Genomic DNA, 25,365 nt, shown 5'->3' with positions numbered 1-25,365 from the left:
ATACTTAAGGACTTAGAGGGCCACATGTGGCCTGGAGGTCGCAGGTTCCCCACCCCTGGTCCAAGGTTACAAAAGAAGGAAAGAGCAGAGTGATAAGAACCTAAGTTATGACTTCACATTGAGCACTTTACCAAACTTCTACAAAACTTTAGTTTTTCCAGACTAAAAGGTTATTTCAATTAGTGTCTTTTTTTTAAAATTAGGAATGTTCAGGAAATGACTGCATCCACTCCTGGTATTAAATTAGCTTATACTACTTTTGTGTGCTATGTTGGACAAGCCACTTAGTATCTCCAGGCCCCAGTTTCATCTGTAAAATTAGAATGAGTTCTATTCTACAATTAAGCCTGTGATCTTTGGTGCCATCTTACTCTGAATAAGGTCTAATGAGAATGGGCAAAAACAAATCTTTCCTCAGAACTTTACAAAGATAGCATTAAGCACATGAAAAATTATAGACATTTAAAAAAGTTTTCTAAAAAATTTAAGAATTCAACACAATTTGCTGTGTACCAGTATGTGTCACATGAGGGGTTACAAAGATTAAAAAGTCAATAATAATAAAAAGAATTATCCTGCCTCTCAAGAAATTTACATCCTAATGAAACAAAGCTAGATGTATTTTTTTAAAAAAAAGCTACCACACTACTGATTAGAAAGTATTCATCAAAATATCCAAACTTAGGTCAGACAGAAATACAAATACTATGATTATTAGGGATCACTTAGCTAGTAGAATCTCTAGAGGTTACATCAAAGTTTTATTGTCTCAAAGCTACAATTATTTATCTAGGTTGAATTTAAAGAGGAAAAAAAAAACAATACCAAAGTCTGAAATCATTACCAAATAAATGAGTTAAAAGTCTTCATATACACTAACCCATCCTCCTTGGCTCCCCTATTTACCCACTCTACATTCTTGCTTATTTAATTACAGTGATCAGTTCTCTATTCCTCTAGGCAACCCAGAGACAACTTTAGATTTTCATGTTTTATGTTTAAAAAAAAAACACTATCCAATGTCCCTCTGGCATTCCATAATATTCCACAGTTAAGTATAACTTAGTTAACTAGAATATTTGATAAACCAATACCTACACTCCCCCAAAATAGAGAATTTTAGAGATGGACAGGACCTTATAGATCACCTGATGTCAACCCCTTCATTTCATAAATGAGAGAACTCTGACCTACAGATTAAAAATTTGCAAGAGTCACAGAAGCAAGAATTCAGGTCTCCTGACCCCAATAACACAAATTGTATAGAAAAATGTGGGTTGTACCATAATTACACTCATGACTTCTTTCAAGTCTCTGCAAATAGTCAATTTTTAATCAACTACACCTTGTATTTGTCACTTCTAGCTCTAACAATTGGGCTTCTTATAAATGAAAGGACTTCTCCACAGTCTCAAATGACAATTTGAGAACAGGAATACTCCTAATATCTTTATTAATGTAGCCTGAACCAAAATTCCACTGAGTCTATATCCTGAGTATACCACGTATATAACAGATTACCAATATTTTCTAACTGCATTCCTGATATATTTTTTTAAACTGCTTATCAGTGATTTAGAACGAGTTCCCTAGATACTTTCCCTCACATAATTCTCACCACTTCATTTATAGTTTTTATAACTTATGTTCTCCCCAAGAGATGTATGTCCTCTTTCTTGTGATGGTTCCCATTATTTTTACTTATTAGATAAACAAAACTATTTTTATTTCTTGTTCATTGACTATCTTGTCTTTTGTACCCACAGTACACTGGTGGGGGAGGGGTTCCAAACAGTCTTGTAGATTATTTCCTTTTAAAATTATTTCTTTAGATTTTCCCTAATGGTCCTATTTTACTTAGGTCCCTTTTCTATAATTCAATAATCATATTTTGTCTTGCTTTATAATAGGTTTCTGTCCTAGGGAACATAGCTTTAACAGTGTTATGAATTATTAAAACAGAAACACAGGATTAAACTATAAGTACAAAAATGCTTTCCCAAATCAAACATAAATTATTTTAGTTATCTATGTTATTGCTCCCTTCTACCAACAGGATCGAAATTTTATTGTAATGTAGTATGAAATAACAATTATTCAGAATTACAGATTACAAATATTATATTAATAAATTGTCTACAACCCATAAAATTTAACTAATTCATTCTCTGGCCCATTTTAGGAGTTTAGATTGAGAGTCACTGTATTTACTAGTATATTTTCACATACACCCCACCAGTCTCTCTTCTACTCTAATTACAAGAAGAAATTATAAGATTTTCCCTCTGTAACTTATTACCTCCCAAACATTTTATCATAAATGACAGATTTGAAAAAACTCCTCTTTCTGTTTTTTGAGGATAGCACACTGCAGAGTTCTATATAAGTCTCCATAAATACTTTTAAACATTTTTTTCAAAATTTATTTCAAAAATTAAAATATATTTTACAACTCCTATTTCTAGAATAGTATGTCAGCCTTTAAAACGATACTCATCAGAGGTGTTAGAAAATAGTAGACTATATTAATTGCAATCACTATCCTTTCAATTTGTGATTTAGGTATTACAACATTTGCTATTGAAGAAATAACCAGTGTACAGGTTCAGAATCAGAATATCTGCTTTTATTGTCAAGTTTAAAAGTTTATTTTTCAGTTTTTAAAAGTTTTCCATGCAATTCGTTAAAAATGGTTTGATTTTCAAGTTTTTAAGATTTTATTTTTGCCTATCAATGTACATAACTATAGTCTAGTTCAAAGACAGTATATTTATTTTTCAAAGACTAAGGCTGAATAATACCAGTTATATAAGGGACCAGCATTTATTTCTGTTTTTTTTATCAGTCTTTTCTGTTTTCTTGATTAAGATAATGCTTTAAGGAGATAAGAACGTGCCTGTGAATTAAAAACACAAATTCAGTGGAAAAAAACCTTTCAGTTATTAAAATAATCACTGTTCATATCTCAGACTGCAAAGGGAGAAATATATATGTCTGTGTGTGTGCGTGTATATCTATATATTTACATAAAAATGTATCTATCACTGCTAGGGTTCATTATCAATAGAGAAATGCCACTTAAAAAACTCCTGATGTCTTTTAGTTTTTAAAAATCTATGTAAATCAGTAGTGTGTATAAAATAAAATAAAAACTAAGCTAAGTTCATAAAATCAGAATCATCAATCTCCACCCCCCAATTTTAACTCTCTAAATGTGCAATAATACCACATTTTAGAATTTTACTGATTTTCATATCATGATTTCAGGATTATTTTCTTCATATGTAAGAGGGAAGTTATATCAAAAGATATAAGGGATAGCTCTAATATTACTACATCTGTCATGTACTCTCAGCTCTTTACAATGAAACTGCAATAGTCCATTTTTTATCAAGTACTGAAAATACAAAGATAGCTGTAAAACAAATCCAATTTATAATTACGTTGGAAGACATTAACAGCTGCTTAATTAAAACAAAGTAAAGTTAACTTTTATGATAAAAAGGAGAATATAATCTGATTATAGCAAGCTAGGTATCAGCAATTACTTAATTTCATTTGACAGTTTTTAGCATTTATTTTCGTGATATTAGCTTTTAAAAACAACTAAATACATCATGTAAAATATTTCTTCAGTAACAGAACAAAATATTCCTAAGGGTATATTTCTTACCTCTTAATTTATTTTCTCCAAATTCTCCTACACAGGTCCAGGCTGAAGAGACTGTGTTCCCTGTCTGTAAGCAGGGAGACAGAAAAGAATTGAATCTTTAGGATGATGTTATCCCTAACCTGGAAGTGTATGGAACCCTGGAAGCTTCAGATTTAAAAAAAAATTAAAACCACCTGAGCAGAAAAGAAATTAATCAGAAAGAAACAAGTTACAAACAACTATACTTCTGAAGGACTACAGAGATATATACTGCAGAAGAAAATGATGCTTGAATCAGCCAAAGAGAATTATGAGGTAATAAATTAACAGAAAAGAATTAAATTTTTTCTCTAACTTTTCTTTACAGGTACAAATAACAAGTCTTTATAAGAGCTGTGGCCAAACTAGCAAGATAAAGAAAGAATTCTTCTAAAAGCAAATATCAAAAGACACTATTGTAGCAAATCTGAAATATGTAAATAGGATAAAGTGCAGCTGGATTATACAGCAAAATACAGTTCTGTGCTGTTTGAAAAGGAGGGAAAGACTGCCTGAGTACTCAACACTCATGGCAATAAAAGATACTCTGCCTTAAATATTAAAAATCTTTGTATATAAAAGGTCTAATTCAATTGGAAACAATACTGCACAATAAAGAACGACTGCTTAAAGGTTTTCTCATAACCATGAAAAACCATTGTCTAATTGTTTCTCCAATCAATTTTGCTAGGATTTTGTTAGATTAGAAGTCCGATGATCAATAGAAGACTCTACTTTTTTTAAAACTCTTTATAAAAAACAGAACTAGTAAAGAATATAATTTTCATTTCCTCATGAGATCTTTAATTTTTTTAGGTCAATATCCCTATTAAGTATTCACAAATATAGCAATGGAATGAAAATGCACAAAAAGATGGAGATATTGGAAGAAAACAAAAAGAATTACTCACTGACCATGAAATAAAAGTACCTAAGAAAAAGAATAACATAACTAAAAGAAAATGTTTAACATCTTCCATTCTATGACCACAGTAACCTAGGCTAAGTGGCAATAATATAAAACAAGTTTTAATTGAGATTCTCCCAGAAAAGCACTAAAGTGGAAATGGTGATAATGTATGGGAAGAGAAGTCTTTCTCTTTTTAATGTTTAGAGTAGTTGACAAAGGGACTCTGGAATTACTTCTTTACCTATCCTTAATTTAACATGAAAACAAAAGAAATAAGATGGTAAAAATTTGTCAAATTATTTAAACCTGTGACTACTAAACTTCCAGTATCAATTAAGAGACTGATAATATCTAATGCAAGGTATTTATTGGAAGGGCAAAACAATATAATTCTATTAATAGCTCCATTCATTTTTCAAACATCTTATAATAAATGAAATTTTGAAAAATGATTTCAGAAATGGTGGATTTTGCTAAGATATAATGGAAAGAAAAACTGAAAAAGGACAATTGTTTTGAGGAAAATGCTCCTACTGCTACATTTGTTCACAGTAATTACTAGTGGAAAAGGGAGTGAATCAGAATAGGTTGAACTCTAACTTAAAAAGGCTTAACAAGAAGTAAAATCCCTTTTAAAGTTCTGATTAATTTTATTGATATCTTCTATAAAATTCAAATCTTAACATAACATTCCTACTCTTTTCTTATTTTGGAGAATTTTGACCCAAAGATTTTCATATAACAAAGATACATCTTTTACCAGTGTTGCTGTATGGACGCAAGTCATAGAACTTTACAATCTACGAAAAATTTAAATTAGAAGGCACTAGAAAAGTGCATCAAGTAGGTGTAGGCAAGCTGAAACAAATTATAAAAAATTAATTATGAAGAACTGAAGTGAAGAATATCATCAAAGAAATAAATGAATGAAAAATAATCTGGGCTGGACCTGTAGAGAGAGCAAAGGGATGGTCCATATATTCCACTGGTATTCCTGACCACGTCAACAGAAAGTGAGGACCATCTCTACCATATCAATTGGGATCTTCTACAACAAAACTATGAAAGCTGATAGACTAGAATCACACTGGATAGGAAGAAATAGATATTTTAAGTCATTAACTTAGTATCACTTAAGGTCATTACAACCTGCCCCCCATATCAATGAGATCACAGATCCACTTAAGTATTTGATCTAGGAAAAGAAGTAAATAAACTAGGTGAAAATCTCATCCTTTTTCTCAATTTTTTCCCAAAAAACTTTGATAGAAAGGAAATTTAAAACGGAACCTTATAGGATGAGTGTTTTAGTGGGTAGAAGAATGAGGAAGGACAAAGGTAACTAACAATGAAGATGAAATATTTCTGACTTATACAAAGCTGTCACACTGTTATTTTCTCCTCTGAAGACAGAAAATAACTGAATAAGCAGGATTCCAATGCATTCCAAATGAGGAAAACAGCAATATCCTGAAGTTTCAGTTTTTTTTTCTGCCTCCATCAATGTGCTGGAAAGAATGCCATTCCCTCAGTCTAGACCTGTGTAGGAGAATGAAGGAGAAATACAATGCTCTCAAATTATATGTAAAATGGACTATTTTAAATTATCCATACTAAAATATTTATAAAATTGTTTTAGATAGCAACAAAATGTTTTGTTCATACTATAGATTATATCTCTATTTTATAGATTATAAATTTAAGTAGCAGTATGACTCAAAGTTACAAAATTGTAATTGAGGTACACATAAAAAGAGTCATTTCCAAATAGCTAAGTAGTTAAAGGATATGAACAATTTTCAAAATTCTGTAACATCAACACGATTAAGGATTGTTTTCCACATTACTAAGAGAAACAAAAAATTAAAACACTTCTTAAGTTTCAGCTCACAACTCTCAAAGTGGCAACAGATGATACTAAACTAATCAAATGTCTTTGTGAACTCATTGATTTGGTTGCTCTCTCCAAGGTTTGAAAATCCCAACTCATCCGTGCTGCCTCTTTTGTATGACTCTTATCCATGTTCTCCCATACATTTGTCACAAGGAAACATCTTAAATGATCTAGACCTTTGTTGTTTTTCCAAAAATTGTGAAGATATCAGTGCAGTACATGGATTCTCTACCTGGCACCCTTCATTCCTGTCACATGCACATATCATCTTCTTTTTTCAATACATTTCCCTAATAACATCTTTTGCTCCAATTATTTTTGGGAAGTTCTTTGTTTTTTTATGTTGTGGTCTGCTAACACTATGTGTCTCACTATCACCCTCTGTATGATACTCATTTTGAATTCTTCAGAGACTATGTTTCCATGGCTCACAGTTAAATCATACTAATAAAATATTGAAACTAAGATTAGTCTTTTTTCTAGAAGCATAGTGTTACTTTTAAAGGAGTTTTGTATAGTGAAATATTTCCACCATATAAATGATGATTATGAAAGATTCAGAGAAACATGGAAAAAATGTTCATGAACTGATGAAAAGCTAATTAAGTAGAATTCAACAGAATGACACGCACCCCTTGTCCACTATTCTATACAAACCCAGACCACTAGAATGAGTTTCACATTCCATAATCTGCAGGCCATTCTGCTATCTGCTCTACTGCCACTGTCTTGCTTCTAACCAGAAATAACAACCTTATCAGTCCTTTAGAATACATGCCCTCAGACCCTGGGGAAATTAATCCAGTAATCCAATCCTGGGGCTGACCCATGACTGAGTATGAACTCGCTTAGCACAGGCAGCCACAGACCACTCTGATCCTTCCATCCATGCCAACCTGTCATCTATTGTATCACACATATGCTACTAATTACTACCCCCCAATTTTCCATTTCTCATTTTGCACACAGTAGAAAATCAATAAAATGAAACACAGCCATTGCTTCCTCAAGGAGCATGTCAACTGACCAAATGACTACATATTCCTGTGAACCTCAGAATAAAAATCCCTTCCTTAGGCACCATGTCCCTATATACATTGTTTCCCTATCTTAGAATGTAAACTCCTTGGATGCAAAGGACCCTCCCTCACTTTTTTTAAACCTTAGGATTTATCATAATACATGTCACATGGTAAGCATTTTTAAAATGCTTTTTTCATTCATACATGCATACAATAATGTAATCAAAAAAAAACAGAAAAAGTAGTTTAACTGATTAATTGTAATGACCAACCCTGATCTTCAGGAACTGATAAATGAAACTTTCCTAGCAGAGGCAAGAGGTTATGAATGCAGACTGTTGTATATACACTGTCTGACAGTCATTGTATAGTAGATTTAAAATATTTTTTCTGTTTCAATAAAGGGTTCAATAGTGAGAGAAATTAAGGAGAAATGACTTTGTTGTAACAACAAAGGGAAGCAATAAAACTTTTAAAAATTGTATTTAAAATCTTAATTATCTTATCCTACTTACAATACTGTTAATAACTTGACCTAGGCTCAGGAAGTAAACAAAGAGGGGAAAAAAGAAAGTTTTCCAGGAGGTAATCTGTAATAGTAGAAAGGGCAATAAAATTGAAATCAAAATACAAAGGTCAAGTCACTTAACTGCATTGAGCCTCAGTTTCCTCATCTGTCAAATTGGTAAAATAATGCTTGCAATTACCTACATCTTATTGTGTTATGATGAAAAAAGTATTCTAACCCTTTTAGCATTATAAAAATATAATTATTATTCTACTAACTTGATTTAACTGCTTGTGATTCATCTAAACTATCCCCCATCTATGAGACTCAAAAGAATCTGTGACCACACTGATTTGAAAGTTCCCTCCAAAAATATAATTACAAAACCAGTGAGGACGTTGGAAAGGAAATAGTGGAGGTAATTAAAGAGTCAAGAGTGAAGTGAAGTATGGCTAGGGCTTATAACTTTTAATTATCTAGAGACTATTGTATTTCAAGTTTTTTCTGCTATACAGCAATACTAATGGAATTGGTGGTATTAAAAAGATGGGCTTTTGCTTTCATATTAGGAAGCTTGATGGTAGGAGAGTGGTGGTGTGAGAAAAGTCATTAATGGAGTTTTATAATTTCCCAAAAAGAATACAGAATACTTCAAAAATTTCTTGTCAGGTTGGGACCCAATTTGTCCTTCTGTGCTATCTGTCCCACATGAACATAATGATTAAGTTCTATAGGGTGTTCTTCTTCTACTTGATCTCTCCTGTCAAGTCAAACTCCTCTGAGTAATTATAGCTCTCTTCCAGGAGGCTCTGCCATGTTCAAGGGCTTGATGCAGTCAGCACTATGCCAGTTGCAAACAAGAACCTCTGGGGATCTTCACCATGCAAAGGGAATGCTGCTTAATTGGGGGGCTGCATTGGATCTCCTCAATCACAGGAGAGAACACCTCTGGAAGAATGACAATGAAGAAAGCTGTTTCTGTCTTAATCTCTACCTTAATCTTGAATGATTTTGATGTAAGGATTGGCCATTAAGGTGGTATTTTGCTCTAATGAATGAAATGTTTTTTATAAGCCACAAATAAAAGTTTTCTCTTTATCTATAGTATAAATACTGTAGATAAAGTATCTATACTTCTCTTTATCTATCTTTCAGTCAGTTGTAAGATGGTAAACATGTAGTCCCTACAAATGGGGACTGTTCTTTTTTTCCCTTTCTCCTTCTTAGACTTCAACTAACTCTTTCTTTTCCCTCTGTCTTATCAGCCAATCCCAACTAACATAGTTACTCAGCACACAACAACTCACATTTATATAGCACTTTTAGATTTACAAAGAACGTTTTCTCACAACAAGTTATTATTCCTGTTCTACAAATGAGGAAGATTAAGTTTGGGGATGGATGATAACACAGCTAAGTGGAAGAACTAAAACTTTATCCTAGGTTTTTTGACTCCCACCCAATGTCCTTTCTAATATACCCTGTATCAATGCCTCCCCTAAATATAGCTGACTACTAATGTACTCCTAATAAATTCATAGGCTCATCTTTCCTTTAACCACAAAAGAAATCCCACCCTCAAATCCTACCAGCTATTTGTTAAGTACTTACTCTGTGTTAGGTACCATAAAGGTTATATACAGTGAATAGCACAATTCTATGGTAGAATTAGGGCAAAATAAAGTATAAAATATGAACTATGCTTTAATAAGTTTATAACATAAGATGTAGGAAAAATATTGAAGGGAAATAATCACAAGCGTAAGACAATAAATAATAAAGGGGAATAATCACAATGAGTGTAAGAATATAAACTGTCAAAGTATGAGGTTTAGAGTACAAGTGCTATAGAATTTCTGAAAACGGAAAATCTGAAAATCAGCTAATACAGTCCAGGCAGACTTGGGACTTGAGAAATATCTTAAAGAACAGATGGAGAGGAGGGGAAAGGGTGCTTTTCAGGCAAAAATTACAAGCATACAAAAGGGAAAGGGTAAGAAGAGACATAGTACATGTGGATAACAGTAGCAATACCTGAACAAAGAATATATGTTGGATAGTGTTAGGTGAGAAGATGGAGCAAAACTTGAAGAGACAAATTAAGGACTCTGTACTTGACTCTCCTGGACAGGAAGCCATTAAAGGTTTTTGAAAAGAGAATTAATAGAATGAAAATAGTTTTGTAAAACATAATTTCAGTATCCCAGAAACAACAGGACTGGGGAGAAAGTATTAGTAGAAAGACCAGTTAATGAATATTTTAAAAATAATTCTTAGGAACAATGATAAGGAACACCAATAGAATGGTAGTAATGGGAACTCAGAAAAAAGACACGACTAAGGGATAAGAATAATAAACTTTGGTAAATTATTATATACAGAGTAGCACAGTAAGAATAATGGAGTAATTTTTAAGACATATGGTAGTAACAAGGGTGTAGGTTGAGACAGAGAATAAAGAATGAAATAAAACATTATAAAGGGGAAGAAAATACAATAATTACATTAGATAACAAATATACGAGGAATAATGAAAAAATGAATGGCTCCAAGGATTTAGGCCTAGGAGACTAAGACAAGAGTATTGTCAAAACTGGGAAGGCATACAAAAAGGATTTAGTCTTAGGTAGGATTTTTTGTTGAAGGGGAAGAAAGATGACTGGTTCAGCTGTATACTCTTCTTCAGAGAGTTAATGGTATTTGCGTCATAGACAGTATTAAGTAGAAAATTGGAACTTGGGTAAGAAGCTTGGACAGGATATATAAAAAATATTAATATTCAAGTCTAAAATGGTCAGATTTACTTGAGAGAGTACCCCATTTACCATTACTCAATCCAATTCTTCAAATATTTATGGGTTTAAGGCCACCGCATTGTGCTAGGTATTTGAGGGGGAGGGCAGAGACACATAAGGAGGAGGTATGTTTGGATAAAACATGCTACCGAGTCAGAAAAGGCAGGTGTGATGCTTGACAACTGTTGAACACTGTTATATTCTAAATACAACTAAATTTTCATTATTAGAAGATGTTCCTTTCTCTGGTCCAAAGCTCACTGAAAAGAAGGGAAAATATTTTTATGAACAATAGTAGAATGGTTCTTTTACAATTTATCTCTAAAATAAGCATAATTGTTGAATGTATACTATATTTGTGTATTGACAATATCTTTTTTGAAATACACTTTAGTTTTCTACTCATGTATTTAATATTATTGTTAATACTTTTCAGTGCTCTTAAGGTTTTTGGAAAAATACTGTGTCCTACCAACACTGCTCAGGTTTCTTAAGTCCCTTAGATCTTTGCTATCTCAATCTCCAAGTTATCATTCTTTCATCTCTTCTCCAATCTACCCTCAACTCTTTATGGCTACATCTGATGGTTTCTTAAATGACACTTCCCTGTGCTCAACCCAATTCTGTTCAATTTCTCTGGTCTCTACCTCACTCTCTCCTCTCCACTGTTCTCTTCTGTTTCTTCAATCTTCCATGATCAGTACACACAAAATTTAGTTTTTAAAGCTTTTCTCAGTTTGTAGCATTTCTTCCTTTTGATAAGCAAACCGACCAAATACAAAGATTCTTAATTACATTTTGTGTCTTTGTTTCTGTTTCTTTCTTCTCATGGATGTTCAATGTCCGAGTCTTCTAGTGACTTCGTAGGATCATCAATCGATAGCTGGAAGATATCTACGAATTTATATCTAGTTCAATTGTCTTCATTTTGCAGATGAGGACTGAGGGCCAGAGAAGATAAATTACTTGTCCCAGGGTAAGTGTTAAGGGTTAAGTGTCCGGGCTCCCTGAATACCCCCGCCACCTCCCTAACCCCCTGAGCCTATGATCTTTCCACATGCGATGAGAGGTTTAGTTTACTTAAGGACTGAATAACATGTTTTACCACATTTTGATTCTATCTAACACCATTCCAAATAAAATCTCTAATATATTTTGCATGTTTGTTCATGAAACTAACTGCAAAGTTCCAACATTTGGATGACATCTGAATTATTGCAAAATATAACCCAAATAGGTATTCCTAAATCTATGCAGCAGTCCAATTCCAAACAATCTGTGCATAAAACAAGAGTATACAGTATTACCAAATGATACAATTAAGAATGTCCACCAAAATCATCTAGTTCAACCTTTTCTTTTTAAATGAGAGAAAAATGAGACTCAGAGAGGCTGTGACTTGCCCAAAGCTGGTCAGTAACAGGAATAGGATTAGACTCCTCATCTCTTAAACCTTTGTCCTCTGTTCCAATGATGTGACTCTTCCAAGAGCCAAAAAAAGTCAAGGGATGCTACTATATCTTTATTACTAAGATTACTGATGTAAACGTAAAAATAACTGGCAACTTCATAAATCCATGAAAACAAAGTCATAATTCTAGCTTCACCTTAAGGTTGAAACTACATGACATTTTCATGAACACAGTCCAGCTGCAGCAATTATTAACATTGGTTGGGAGACTAGTTCTTGACTAAAGATGATGGCTTTAGAGATACTAAAAAAACAACTACAGATACCTAGGAAAATCTGGTTCTGTCCCTACCTAGTGTTTTTATTGCTCCAGCTTGCTCCAGTTTTTCATCCGGATAGTCTGATGCCCTAACCATAAAGATTCTGGCATTCAAAGTGGCAAGTGGATCTCTTAATTTTTATCTCTTTGATAAATTATTCCAGCACCAACCATCAAAGATCAACTATATTCATCACCCCAACAAATACAATTAAGATCTTCGTTATCAAGCTCTTCAGATGTTAAGAAAGGAGTTGTTTATATATATATATATGGAAGACAAACATATACACAGTAAAGAAATAAGACAGAAAGAAAAAAAGAAATTAGGAAAAAAAGTATGTATATTCGTAAATAAATAAGCAGACAAGAGGAGATCAAGGTTAGGTGAAAGAATGGCAAATGTGTGACAAGATAGTAAATAGGCAAAGTCAAGGAAAATAGGTAACCAAAACAGTAACCAAGGCATGAGGAGTATTAGAAATGTCTAATTAGAAGCAAACTGTTTAGGATGGATGTTTTTCCCTAACAGATTATGATGTAGGTGAAAATGTAACACAATATAGAATTTATATTCAGATAAACAAAAAGGATAGTGGGGGAAAAAACCCTTCCAAACTCGCCATAACTGTAAAATTAATCACATTGATATTTTTACTCTATTATCATGTCAGAAAAAAGACCATGAAATGCACTGCAGAAACAAATTTTAGAAAAATTACATTAAGTGGTCTTTCATGATAGGGTATCAACAAATGTATATAGGCAATTACATAAGCTAAAATTCAGAATACCAGGAAATTGATAAGAAGTAGTGGCTCATTATTTATTTGTTATGTTATCCATTCCAAAATTATTTCCCCAAGAAAGCGAACATAGTGGTAGAATTTAGATGGCAAAATGAGTATACTGACTCCCCTCCCAGGCTTCTTTCACTTCATTACCCACACTATGAAAGAGGGGATGAAATTATTTCTGAGAATACTGTACAAAATGAGGTAGAATGAATTAGAACAATCTAGCAAATCCGGAGGAAAAGCCTCTCTTTGTAATATAGCCAGTTTTTAAAATGCATTTATGTGAATATCTACTTTCAGGTTCTACACAATTTTACTTTTGTAAACACAGTCTACATAAGCCTGTAGAAACAGAGTGGTTCTTAAACACTCTAACCCCTGCTTTTCATTAAACTATCAATGATGACCTTCTATATATTGGAGCAAGTATAACAGCCACCTACATATGGAACCATTCTATTGTCAGGCATATAAAAATTCTATGGATTTCATTTATGTAGATAAAGCAAGCGATGAGTATAGCTAAAACAAATGCATATATAATGATTTTAATAAAGGTGATAAACAATGTTTATACATGGTCTATAATGATGCAAATTACAAGTCAACTAATAATTTATCAACCAAAACGTTATAAATTTAAAGATCAAGAAGGTAAGTATTGCTGCTAGTATTCTCATGATTTAAAACTATTACTAACAGATTTCAAGATAATCAGGGGTACATTTTAAACATTTTAAAGTGCTTAAAAAGCATGACTGGCCTCTTAGGTAAACTCATCAGAGATGAAGATAGAACTCCAAAGCGTCTTCTGTTATTCCCGTTTCTGTTTCAGTTCAGTGCTCCACTCACTAAGTCACATTACTTCTCATAAGCAATATATAATTGTCTATGAATAAACTGTAATGGTCTATGGAATATCTAGTAGAAGGTAGAAATTTAAAACACGTCATACTAAAATGAAAACTCATGCCACAGTATAACCAGTGGATGTCAAATACAAATTATAATTAAATAATTCTCAAAGATCAATATTATCCTTTACATTAAAATGGACTATTAATAATAAAATAGCACTACTACTCGATACTATTCAAATCCATCTATAAAGTTATATACATATATACACATTACATATATTATGCACATAATACATGATATATATATTAGCGGACTATGTGTGGCAAATCACATACTACTGCCATAGAGCAACAATTCAGCAGCACTAATACACAGTATTAATTATGGCATTTGATATAAAGGAAAATAAAAAAAAATGTTTGCCTTTTGCAAAGGGGAAGGCAAGGCAATTGGGCTTAAGTGACTGCCCAAGATCATACAGCTATTAAGGTGCTAAGTGTCTGAGGCCGGATTTGAAATCAGGTCCTCCTGACTCCAGGGCTGGCACTCTATTCACTGCAGTGCTCTATTCACTATGTAGCCTAGCTACCCTTAAACAATTATTTTGAAGAAAAAAAAAGATGACACTAAAAAAATCTAAATTAAATGATGGTAAAACTTAAAGCAAAATGTTAAATATTACAAACTAGTTTTCATTAGAAATTTATTCATCAATTGCCAAAAAAAATTACAATATGAAAAGAAAAGACACTAAAAATAACAAAATTCATAACTATAGAATACTACAAAGCATGTATCAAGAGTAATTATTTACTTGGACATTTTGTTTCAGAAAATACAGACTTTGAGTTGTTAATAATCAACTGTTTAGAAAATAATGATTTTGGTAAATTCAGGAAAAAAAATGCTTAGCCTAAAACAGATAAAATGGTTAAATAACCAAACCGCTCATTTTTCATCAAAAGATTTGGGGTGATGGCAATACAGTTTTTAGTTCATAACTCGGAGGGAGGCTTTTCCTAATAAATATTTTGGTTTTAAACTAAATAGAAGTAAAATAATTGAAGTATCTTCTACAAATATGAAAAATTCAATAGGATTTCTTTTTGGTCCTTCATATCTTGGAAGTTCTAACACTTTTGATTAGATTTCAGGTGCTTAAAGATGGAAATGGCTTGAAAGTATATTTAATTCAACCGTCATTTTCCTGGTGAGGAAACTGAGTCCAAAGAGGTCAAGTGATTAACCCAAAATCATACAATTAGCTTGCAAGTAGCACAGTGTGAACTTGATTACTAATCTCAATCTAAGACCTTTCTAATACTAATCAAGCTTAATATTCATTAAGTTCATTAATGAAATACATTTATATGCTGAAAAATATCCATAATACCAGTGTACAAACAAAGATTCTTTCCAGAAAAAAAAATCAATGTTCAAGACATGCCTGTCATGATCCCATTTGCCTCAAAGACACATAGTTGAGTTAGTGGAATTTTTTTCTTTTCACAAACTGGTCATTAAAATGAAGGAATGAATAAAATTTTACCATTAACAGCTACATTCTATTTTATCAAGTGAATTTAAAAACAATTTGAGCAAATAATTCTTTGAAATAATATCAGATTACAAAACTGGAAATAGTTATCAGTTTCTAAAAAATACCATTAAATCATTTAACTATTAATAAAATTATATTTCTTAAAAACTATATTATTTAGTCTTAAATTTCTTAAAAATACCACTTCTAAAGTAAAAAAAAAACTTTAGGAAGACATGATTTACTTCAAAATAATAAGTTAGCTAGAAAGAGAACTGAATTGTTTTCCTTCTCTGCATTTCTGCCCATCAATCTGGAAATAATGACAGCTCATGAAGTGTAAAATGAAAGCACCAATTAAACATTTCAATTTTTATGGCATGAAGGCCTTTCAAATATAGCATTCTTTCTCCCCTACTATGTCTCCTATTACACCACTTTTTGACAAAGTCAACAGTGAAAATTTAAAGTAAAAGCTAGGCTAACTGAACTATTGCTAAAAGTATATAAGGAAAATAAAGCCTAACACATAGAGGTTTAAAAAATGTTTTACAAGTAATTATCAGAAAATTCATGTAAGATATTAATAGTACATGTTATTAAATATTATCATCTCGTAGGTATCAATGTCCTAAGTACTGAATTATTTCCATTAAAGGTAGTAATAGTCAATGGTAATAATGAGGTTATATCAAAAAAGTTTAATAAATGACAAAAATATATAAAAGATACACATTCATACATGTTAGAGTCAAAAGAAATAAAACTTTTACAGGAACAGTCTTAAATAGTCTACTAAAAACATTTTTAGTAGAAAAACCAACTATCTACAAAACATGCACGAGAAAATATCCACAATAACAATTGTGAAAGCTTACTATTGATAACAAGGTATACTACTTCCTCATACACACAAAATTATTCTCTTATCATATTGGGGGAGGAAGATGCTGGGTTTCCAAACCTGCAATTTCGTCAGCATAAAGAACTCTCAAGTGAGGAAACCCCCTCCAGCAAAAACTAAAGCCAGTTTTCCGCCTTCTTGTTGCCTCTTGACTTTTTTTTTCTAATTAAAGATACAATAGTTAACTTGCCTGCTCTTTAAATTAAGAAAAGAGAACATAAAAATCTAGTCAATACTAAAAGAAAAATGTATTTTAGCTCCACATTACAAACACTAAAAGCAGAAGAATGAGGAAATGAGAAGAGAGAAATGAAAGAGAAAGAAAGGCAGAGAGAAAGGAGAAAATACAGAATTAAAAAGACAAATGGAAAAGACTGTAAGAGAGGAGAAAGCAATGGGTATACTATGAGAGTCACACAAAGACAAAATGAAGAAAAAACACTGAAACATGAAGGAAAGAGTAGCAAACAAATACATATAGAAAAATTCACTTCGTGAGGTTTATCAACTAAACTAAGCAGTTACTATTGTGCACTACTATAAATTTGGGCCATCGGTCTCAAAATAAGCTCTTACTGGTATTGTCCTTTAAAACTGTGATTAACTGATTACCCATTTTTTAAAGTTCTCCAACTGCTTTAATTCTTTTAAATTTATTAAAGTCACTCTAAATGGGATATCTGCCATTATTTACAACTGTGGCCAGAGTAGTATCACCTATAGGCAAAATTGCATTAAATCTATAGTACACTCTAAACATTTAATGTAGCCATATTGATAACATAAAACTGTTACCAATGACCCTGATACTGCAGATGTTCCCTGTTACTTCAAGCACATATGCACCAGTGGGAAAAGTTGTTATTCATAACACCTGTGTATACAGACAATTTTCAATAACATATAAATTAATGAACACAGTGGGTTTAACTACATACTCTTGGTTTCCCCCTTACAAATGTTCTCCAGGTCTTTCACTACCATAACTTTTAACTTCCCAAGTCTTCTTCAATCTCCTTAACTTAGTCACTACCACATTCAGGAATTTTCGTTCACTCTCCTTCGCCTCCCACATCCAATTAGTTGAAAAATATTGTCATTTCTGCCTTCACAAAAATCTGCTATTATTCTCTGTTCTATTCACAAAGCTACTAACCTTACTTTTGACCCTCATCCCCTCATTTGGACTATGCCAACAGTCTTCCAAATGTTATCCCCGCCTCCAGTCTGTCTCTTTTCCAACTTATCCTACACAAAGCTTCCAAAATTATCTACCTAACCCCATTACTCCTGTACTCCTGAATATTTACTGGCTGCCTACTGCCTCTAGGATAAAATAAAACATTCCAGCTTGGTATTTAAAGCCCTAAAGCCAGAAAGACTGTATTTCTAATTTAATTTACATGACTACCTTTCATATAATACATTCCAGCTAACGTGGGCAACTTGTTGCTTCAAATTCAGAACTCCATTTTCCACTTGCAACGTGTGTCCTACATACCTGATGATTACAATTCCTCTCTTGTCTGTTTCTTAATCCTTACCTTCCTTTGAGGTTCAACTCTAGTGCCCTTTCCCATCAGAAGCCTTTTCTATGTCCCTAGTTGTTGATATTTTCCCCCTCCCTGAATTATCTTGTATTTTCTTTCTGTCTAAATAGTCTATCTAATTTATCCTCCTTGTACTTTGCAAACAGAAGCTGCTTAATATGTTCTTGATGAGATCAAGAGTGTAAAAGCAATGTTAGAGGTCTCAGGTTGTCAAAGAAGAAGCAAAGTTTCAGAGAAGGGATAATCATTAGTCATTTTATGGTGGTAGTATCAAGGGTTCCCTTATGGAGATGTAGTGAGTTTCCCAAGTTCATTCCATGCATCATAAAAAAAGAAATAGAATTTGTTTCACATAATTTTCAAGCCTATAATCTTATACATTAACTCAATTACAGAAACAGTTTATAAGCTTCTGAATGTAGAAACTGAGTAAATTACTAACTTACACAATCATGTTAAGATGGAAAATGTCCCATAGTTGATAGATCAAATATAATCTATAGATTCCTAAGACAGTAGAAAAATGTCAAAATAGACAATGATGTTCTTATGTGTTACCCTCCCCCATTTTCTGTAGGCTAATTTGCTTAAAATATACTCCCACTTTAAGGGGAAAAAAGTAAAAAAAAAAAGAGTGGAAAATAAAGCTTAAATAGCACAATTCCAGGATTTAGGTCAGAAGCACTATGATGCCATTAGAGTGTATGTTTCTTGCATCTGAGTACTCAGGTTTGCTCTTTTCTCAAAAATTCTAACCGCCACCAAATGACTGTCATCAAATCATTCTTTCGATGAAAAATGCAAAGAAATTTCTAGGGCAGATTAATATAATCTTACTAAAAAAGATGTGAAAAAAAGGAAGTGTTAATGAAGTTTCCAATATTCAGAAAGAAAGGTCTTATCAATACCACATATCCAGTCTTTAATAAATGCTTGCTTATGACAACAAAGCAAAAGCTTCAGAAGGTTCTACACCAAAATGGAAAGGCTTTAGATAAGGTACCAACAGCAGGCCTACTCTAGTTAATGTCCATGATTTGGCCTAGCTAAATATGTACAAATGTAACAGAAATGAACTATTCTATCAAAGAAGCTGATGAAATGAAAAAACCAAAAACTTCACAACAGTCCTCATGTCTTCCATAGTAATGGTGGTGAAGTGACAGAAAGGAGATGTTAATGTAATATCTAGCAACAGGCCTTCAAGGTAACCATTATGTGACCCCAGCACTGTCTACATCTTGATGCATCAGAGAGATGGAAATAAATGGCTGAGTTAGCCCAGAAGATTGCAATAGACAGAATCACACAGATCATATGAGACTGAGGGGTTTGTAAACAAATAAGAAACTCTCTATGGCACTGGGGCTTGTATCATGTGCCTAATGGGATTTATTTTCAGTCTAATTTTTGAACCACACCCTGGATCCTATCTGTGACACCAAGAAAAAGTGGCTAGAAGGGCAATGAACTGCCAGTAAAGGTACTGGCTTTGCATAGTGAAGAGTAAGGAGCTTCAGAGGAACAAGTCAAGGAAATGGGAGCAAGGATAATGGGATGATTTCTCCTCTGGAGGATGATCTGCAAAGGTCTTTCAGTGCTCCTGTGCAAATGAGATGCATAAGTTTGAGCAGGATTGAGATTTCAGAATCTTCCCAGAAAAGGCCTTGCTGCTCCACAATTCTAATGCTGTACTGCTTCATTTTAGTTTAGCTTCAGAAGATGTACTTTAATCTACATATGAGCAATCCTTTCAAGGTCATGCTGAAATAGGAACAAGGTATTGGACTAGCTATTTGAAAAACTATCAATTGTTGTTGGAAATACTCATGTACCTAGAATAGAGATGAATATGGGAAGGCACTAGGAAGGAATGGCCCAGAGATTCAGAGACAGTGATCTTGTTTGCAAATGATGACAGGGAGTGAACTGCTAGCTCGTGACTCAGTATACCAGCAGCCTACACAGCTATCTGCTGGCTCAGGGGTTTGTAGCTTGCCTGACTATAGGACTCTGAGCAGTCATTCAGTCAAACTCCTTGGCAGCCCTATAAAGTAGCTGTCCTTGTCTGGGCAAATGGCTTTTAAATCAGTCACATATTTATATACGTTTAAATATTAGCTAAGGCACTAACACTATAAATTTGAGATTTCAGATCAACTATCAATAAGTACATATGCCACTGGAGGAAATGAACCACATTAATGATGATATTCTTACTATAAGAAAAAATTAGATATGAAGAACTAGGACAAAATAGGGTTTGCATTATCAGACAAGAGCTGGATGTACTGGACGTATTTGCTCAATTGTTTTCTATGGGGGCGGCTAAGTGGTGCAGTGAATAGAGCAACGGCCCTGGAGTCAGGAGGATCTGAGTTCAAATCCAACCTCAGACACTTCACACAAAAAAACCTAGCCATGTGACCTTGGGCAAATCACTTAACCCCAATTGCCCTACCTTCCCCCCTCCAAAAAAAAAAAAAAGCTTAACTGTTTTCTATGTAACAAAGGGGAGTTAAATCTACAGGAAAGTGAGGAAGAGGGAAATGACCTTGATGTAATGACAAAAGGTATCAATAAAACTTTTTTTTCAAGATGGTATAAAGTTATAGCTAAATGGAAGGGATAGCTCACAGGTTCTAAAGGTCAAATAAAAGAGTTGGTAGAACCCATGTCATTTACCGACTGTCCAAAATCAATGAAAAAAATAAAAGGAAATGCTGTCATCTAACCTTGAAATATTCATGAAGGACATAAGCAAAAAGACCACTGAAAAAATCATTGCAACATATGCACCAAGACCTGTAACAATGTGCAGAAATTGAAAATTGTATGAAGAATTCAATGAAAATCCTAAGAATCAAATTACCATGTATCTTGACGTATAGTGATTTCAATTTAAAGATTACCAAAAAAATTCTAGAAAAACATTTCAGCACTAAGTCCAAAGAATATAGACTACTCAGAGGCCTTATATTTAGCTATTGCCAAGTGTTTTAGTCAATGAAAGTAAGGGGGGTACTTAACAGGATGAGTACTGAACATCACCCAAAAAATGATATTAACAAACTTAACAGACATAAAACAAATGTTTTACCAACATGGGTGCCACTTTTGAGACTGTTTTAAGTCACATTATTGATGAATTCATATTAATGTTTAAAAATAAAAACAGATTAGAGGAAAAAAAATATGGCAACACAACATGTAATCTATCTCTGCTCTCCTCACACAGCTACAATTAAGGCCCTCATCTCTTCTCACTTGGACAGCTGCCATACTCTCAGCTGCCTCATATCTCACCCCACTCCAGTCCATCTTCTACACAACTTAGCAGAGTGATCTTCCTAAAGCATTCCCCTACTCAATAAATTCCATAGTTTCCTTACTGCTTCTATTTTATCTCTAGGATCAGATATAAACTCTTCTATCTGACATTCAAAGTTCCATATAACTCAGACCCAATTTATCTCTTCAGCCTTATTATACATCATTCCTTTACACACACTCTATGCTCCAGCCATTCTGGCCTTCTTGCCGTTTCATATACATTATCCTTTATCTTACATCTCTGACATCTCACATCTCATACATTTCTGAAACGTACTACCTCTTCACATTCACCTCTTAAGAGTGCTTTGCTTCCATAAAAATTCAAGTATCTTTTACAAGAGGTCTTGCCTGATGGCCCCCTTCTTTCCCCTACAACTGCTCATGAATTTTCTCTTTAAAATTGCTTGTTAGCTATTATTTCCTTACGTAGAACATAAGGTAAGGACTATTTTTCATTCATCTTTATGTCCCCGATACTCAAAACCCAGTAGCTGCTTAAATGTTTGTTGACCTAAGCCACTGATGCTAAAAAAATGAGGAACAGATACAGAAATTGACTCAAATCATTTTTTAAAATATTCTTTAAATTTTATTTTAGGGGCGGAGTCAAGATGGCAGAGTAAATACAGGACTTCCACAGGACTCTGGCTTCCATCTCCCACAATTCATGTAAAAGGGACTCTGAACAAACTTTGGAGCTACAGAACCCACAAAACGACACAAAGAAGCTAATTAACCTCCCGCTGAGGACAGCACGGCAGGCCAGCAGGAATCAGCCAGCACAGCACTCTGGAGGAGAACCCAGCCCCACACCAGCCAGAGGTTTTAGCCCCAGGGCGGCCTGACCAACCACCTGCTGGAGGGTCTCCAGATCACCAGCAGCTGTGGCAGTATTCACAATTATCAACACATAGCTGCCAAGGACAAAGTGAGAGGTCAGTGCAGTGTAGACTTTGGGATCCAGTACTCAGAGTGCATAGGCCTCTTCCCCCAGGGTGAGAAGCCACTGAGGAGCCAGCCCTGTGTCTGCCCCGACATGGTAGCTTCAACTCCTGGCCTGCAGAGTGTAGGAGGACCAAGCAACCATTCTGAAGGGTTATCACTCTTGCTTTGAACCTACTTGGATCTGGAATGCAGTCTAGGGTGGAGGTCCTGGGGTGTGTGTCCAGCTTGCCAGAGTGTGTGGAGACCTCAGAGAGGGCACCCATCTAATACCTCTGGCAGCTGAGAAAACCCCAGCGTTTGGGACAAAAGCTCCCCTGCCTGGTGGCAGAGTCCTACTGTGGCTAAAAGCCAAGGGGTCAAGTGATTGACTGGCGACAGGAGCAGGCAAAGGAAGCAAATAAACAGAGTACCCAAACTTTACACTCCTACTTTGGCAACAAAAAGGATAAAAGCATGGAACAGGAGGAAGACAGTGAAGTCAGAACTTCTGCACCAAAAGCGTCACAGAAAAATACGAGCTGGTTACAGACTATAGAGGACCTTAAGAAGGAGATAACAGAAGTGGAGGAAAAATTGGAAAGAGAAATGAGAAAACAGAGGGCAAAAGAGAGGTTGAAAGAATACACTGATCACCTCCCGAAAAATATGCTAAAAAGAAAACTCCTAGGAATATTATAGTCTGGTTGCAAAATTCCCAGATCAAGGAGAGAATATTACAAGGAGTCAGGAAGAAACAATTTGAATATTGTGGAAACACAATCAGGATAACCCAGGATCTGGCAGCTTCTACACTGAGGGATCGAAGGGCTTGGAATGTGATATTCTGGAGGTCAAGGGAGCTGGGATTAAAACCAAGAGTCACCTACCCAGCAAAACTGAGTATCATGTTTCAGGGGAAAATATGGTCATTCAGTGGAATACAGGACTTTCAAGCATTCTTGCTGAAAAAAACAGAGTTGAATAGAAAATTTGACATTCAGATACAAGAAGCAAGAGAAGCATGAGAAGGTAAACAGGGAAAAGAAATCATGAGGAACTTATCAAAGTTGAACTATTTACATTCCTACGTGGAAAAACAATAATTGTAACTGATGAAACTTTTCTCAGTATGAAAATAGTTGAAAAGAAAAAAAAAATATATATATATATATGTGTGTGTGTGTGTGTGTGTGTGTGTTTGTGTGTGTTTATATAGGAGGGTATATGGGCATATGAACATATGTGAATGTATATATGTGTACAGGTATACATAGATAAGAGGGCACAGGACCAATTTAATAGTAAGGGATGATACTTAAAAGGTGAAATTAAGAGGTGAGAGAGGAATATAAAGAGAGGAGATGGGGAGAGACAGAATGGGGTAAACTATCTCATATAGAAGAGGCAAGGGAAAATGGTCACAATGGAGGGTAAGAACAGGAAGGCAAAACCTTATTCTCATTGAATGTAGCTCAGGGAGGGAATGACAAACACACTAAACAGGGTATCTTACCCTACAAGAGAGTAGGGGGAAGGTGATGAGCGGGGGATGATGGAAGGGAAGGCAAGCTGGGGGGGAGGGAAGTTGGAACCACCCACTTTTGAAAAGGGACAGGATCAAAGTAAAGAATAGAACAAGTGAGAGATGGGATAGGAGGGAGGGAAATATAGTCAGTCTTTTACAATATATCTACTATGGTAATGTTTTGCAAAGCTACACATGTACAACCTATACTGAATTGCTTATCTTCCCAGTAAGGGTGGGTGACAAGGGAGGAAGGGAATAAATCTAGAATTCAAAGTTTTAAAATAAAATGTTTAAAAATATATAAATAAAATTATTAATACTATTTTAAATGTAATTGGTAAATAAGATATACAGACAATGGGGCATAGAGATCCATCATGCCCTACTGGAAAAGTCGAAGGGGGTATGGGAGAAGATATGGGAGAGAGCAGATTGGAGGAGGGGCTATCCTGTGGGACCGCTACTGTGGAGTGCTGGGTAGGGGAAAAAATGGGGAAAAAATTTGTAACTCAAAATCTGGCAGAAATGCATGATGTAAACCAGAAGTTATTAAAGCATTTGGAAAAAAAAAAAAGAAAAAAATTGAAAAAATAATAAATCTTATTTTAGACTCAAACACCAAAACACAAATACAAAATAGAGAAAAGAAACAAAAACATATCATAAACCTAAATAGTGGGACATAAATACAAAGTTAGAAAGAAAAAGAGCATGTTAGTTGCACAGCAGAACATGAGAGGATTCAAAATATGTAACAATAAATTTTCATTTCAAGAAAGCCTATATTTCTCTTGGTTCTTTTAAGTTGAATATTTTATTTAGTTCAGGATTTTTCTTTTTTTTTTTCCTTTTCGCTTTTTGGAGGGTAATTGGGGTTAAGTGACTTGCCCAAGGTCACACAGCTAGTTTTTGTGTTACGTGTCTTAAGGTCGGATTTGAACTCAGGTCCTCCTGACTCCAGGGCCAGTGCCCTATTCACTGCACCACCTAGCCGCCCCAAGTTCAAGATTTTTTTTTAAACAAAGTCTTGAAAGTTGGAGAGTTTATTAAATGTCCATTTTTTTTTCATTCAGGATAATATTTAACTTTGCAGGGTATGATATTTTCAGCTGGCGCCACAGCTCTTTTCCTATTTGATATATTATGTTCCAAGACCTGTGGTCCTTTAAAGTCTCTGCTGCCAGGTCTTGTATGAGTCTAATTGTGGCAACATCATATTTAAATTGTTTTAATCTTGATACTTTTAATAGTTTTTCCTTGAGCTGGGGGGTTCGGCATTTGAGTTTCTCTCACAGTATCTCTTTTAAGTGGTGATTGATGGATTTTTTTCTATTTCTACTTTCCCTCCTTGTTCTAATGCTTCAGGACAATTTTC

General features: G+C 34.1%; 1 protein-coding gene across 6 annotated transcripts in view; it reads right to left on the bottom strand.

The window, feature by feature from the left end:
* RBM46 (RNA binding motif protein 46) overlaps positions 1 to 25,365 on the bottom strand; it is a 73,496-nt gene that overhangs the window by 3,198 nt on the left and 44,933 nt on the right. For 5 of the 6 annotated variants that reach the window (XM_069105592.1, XM_069105595.1, XM_069105593.1 and 2 more), the window contains one exon: positions 3,674 to 3,737. The exons of the other annotated variant lie outside the window; for it this stretch is intronic. In XM_069105592.1, coding sequence (XP_068961693.1) covers positions 3,682 to 3,737 — 56 coding nt within the window. In that variant the 3' untranslated portion in view covers positions 3,674 to 3,681. The remainder of the gene's footprint in view (positions 1 to 3,673; positions 3,738 to 25,365) is intronic. 6 annotated transcript variants of the gene reach the window in all.

This window comes from Petaurus breviceps, unplaced genomic scaffold, assembly GCF_028583685.1.
Source record: "Petaurus breviceps papuanus isolate PSGF00001 unplaced genomic scaffold, PetGlider_PUasm1.0 76, whole genome shotgun sequence".
Taxonomy (NCBI): domain Eukaryota; kingdom Metazoa; phylum Chordata; class Mammalia; order Diprotodontia; family Petauridae; genus Petaurus; species Petaurus breviceps.
This window is presented reverse-complemented; position numbering and strand designations above follow the sequence as displayed.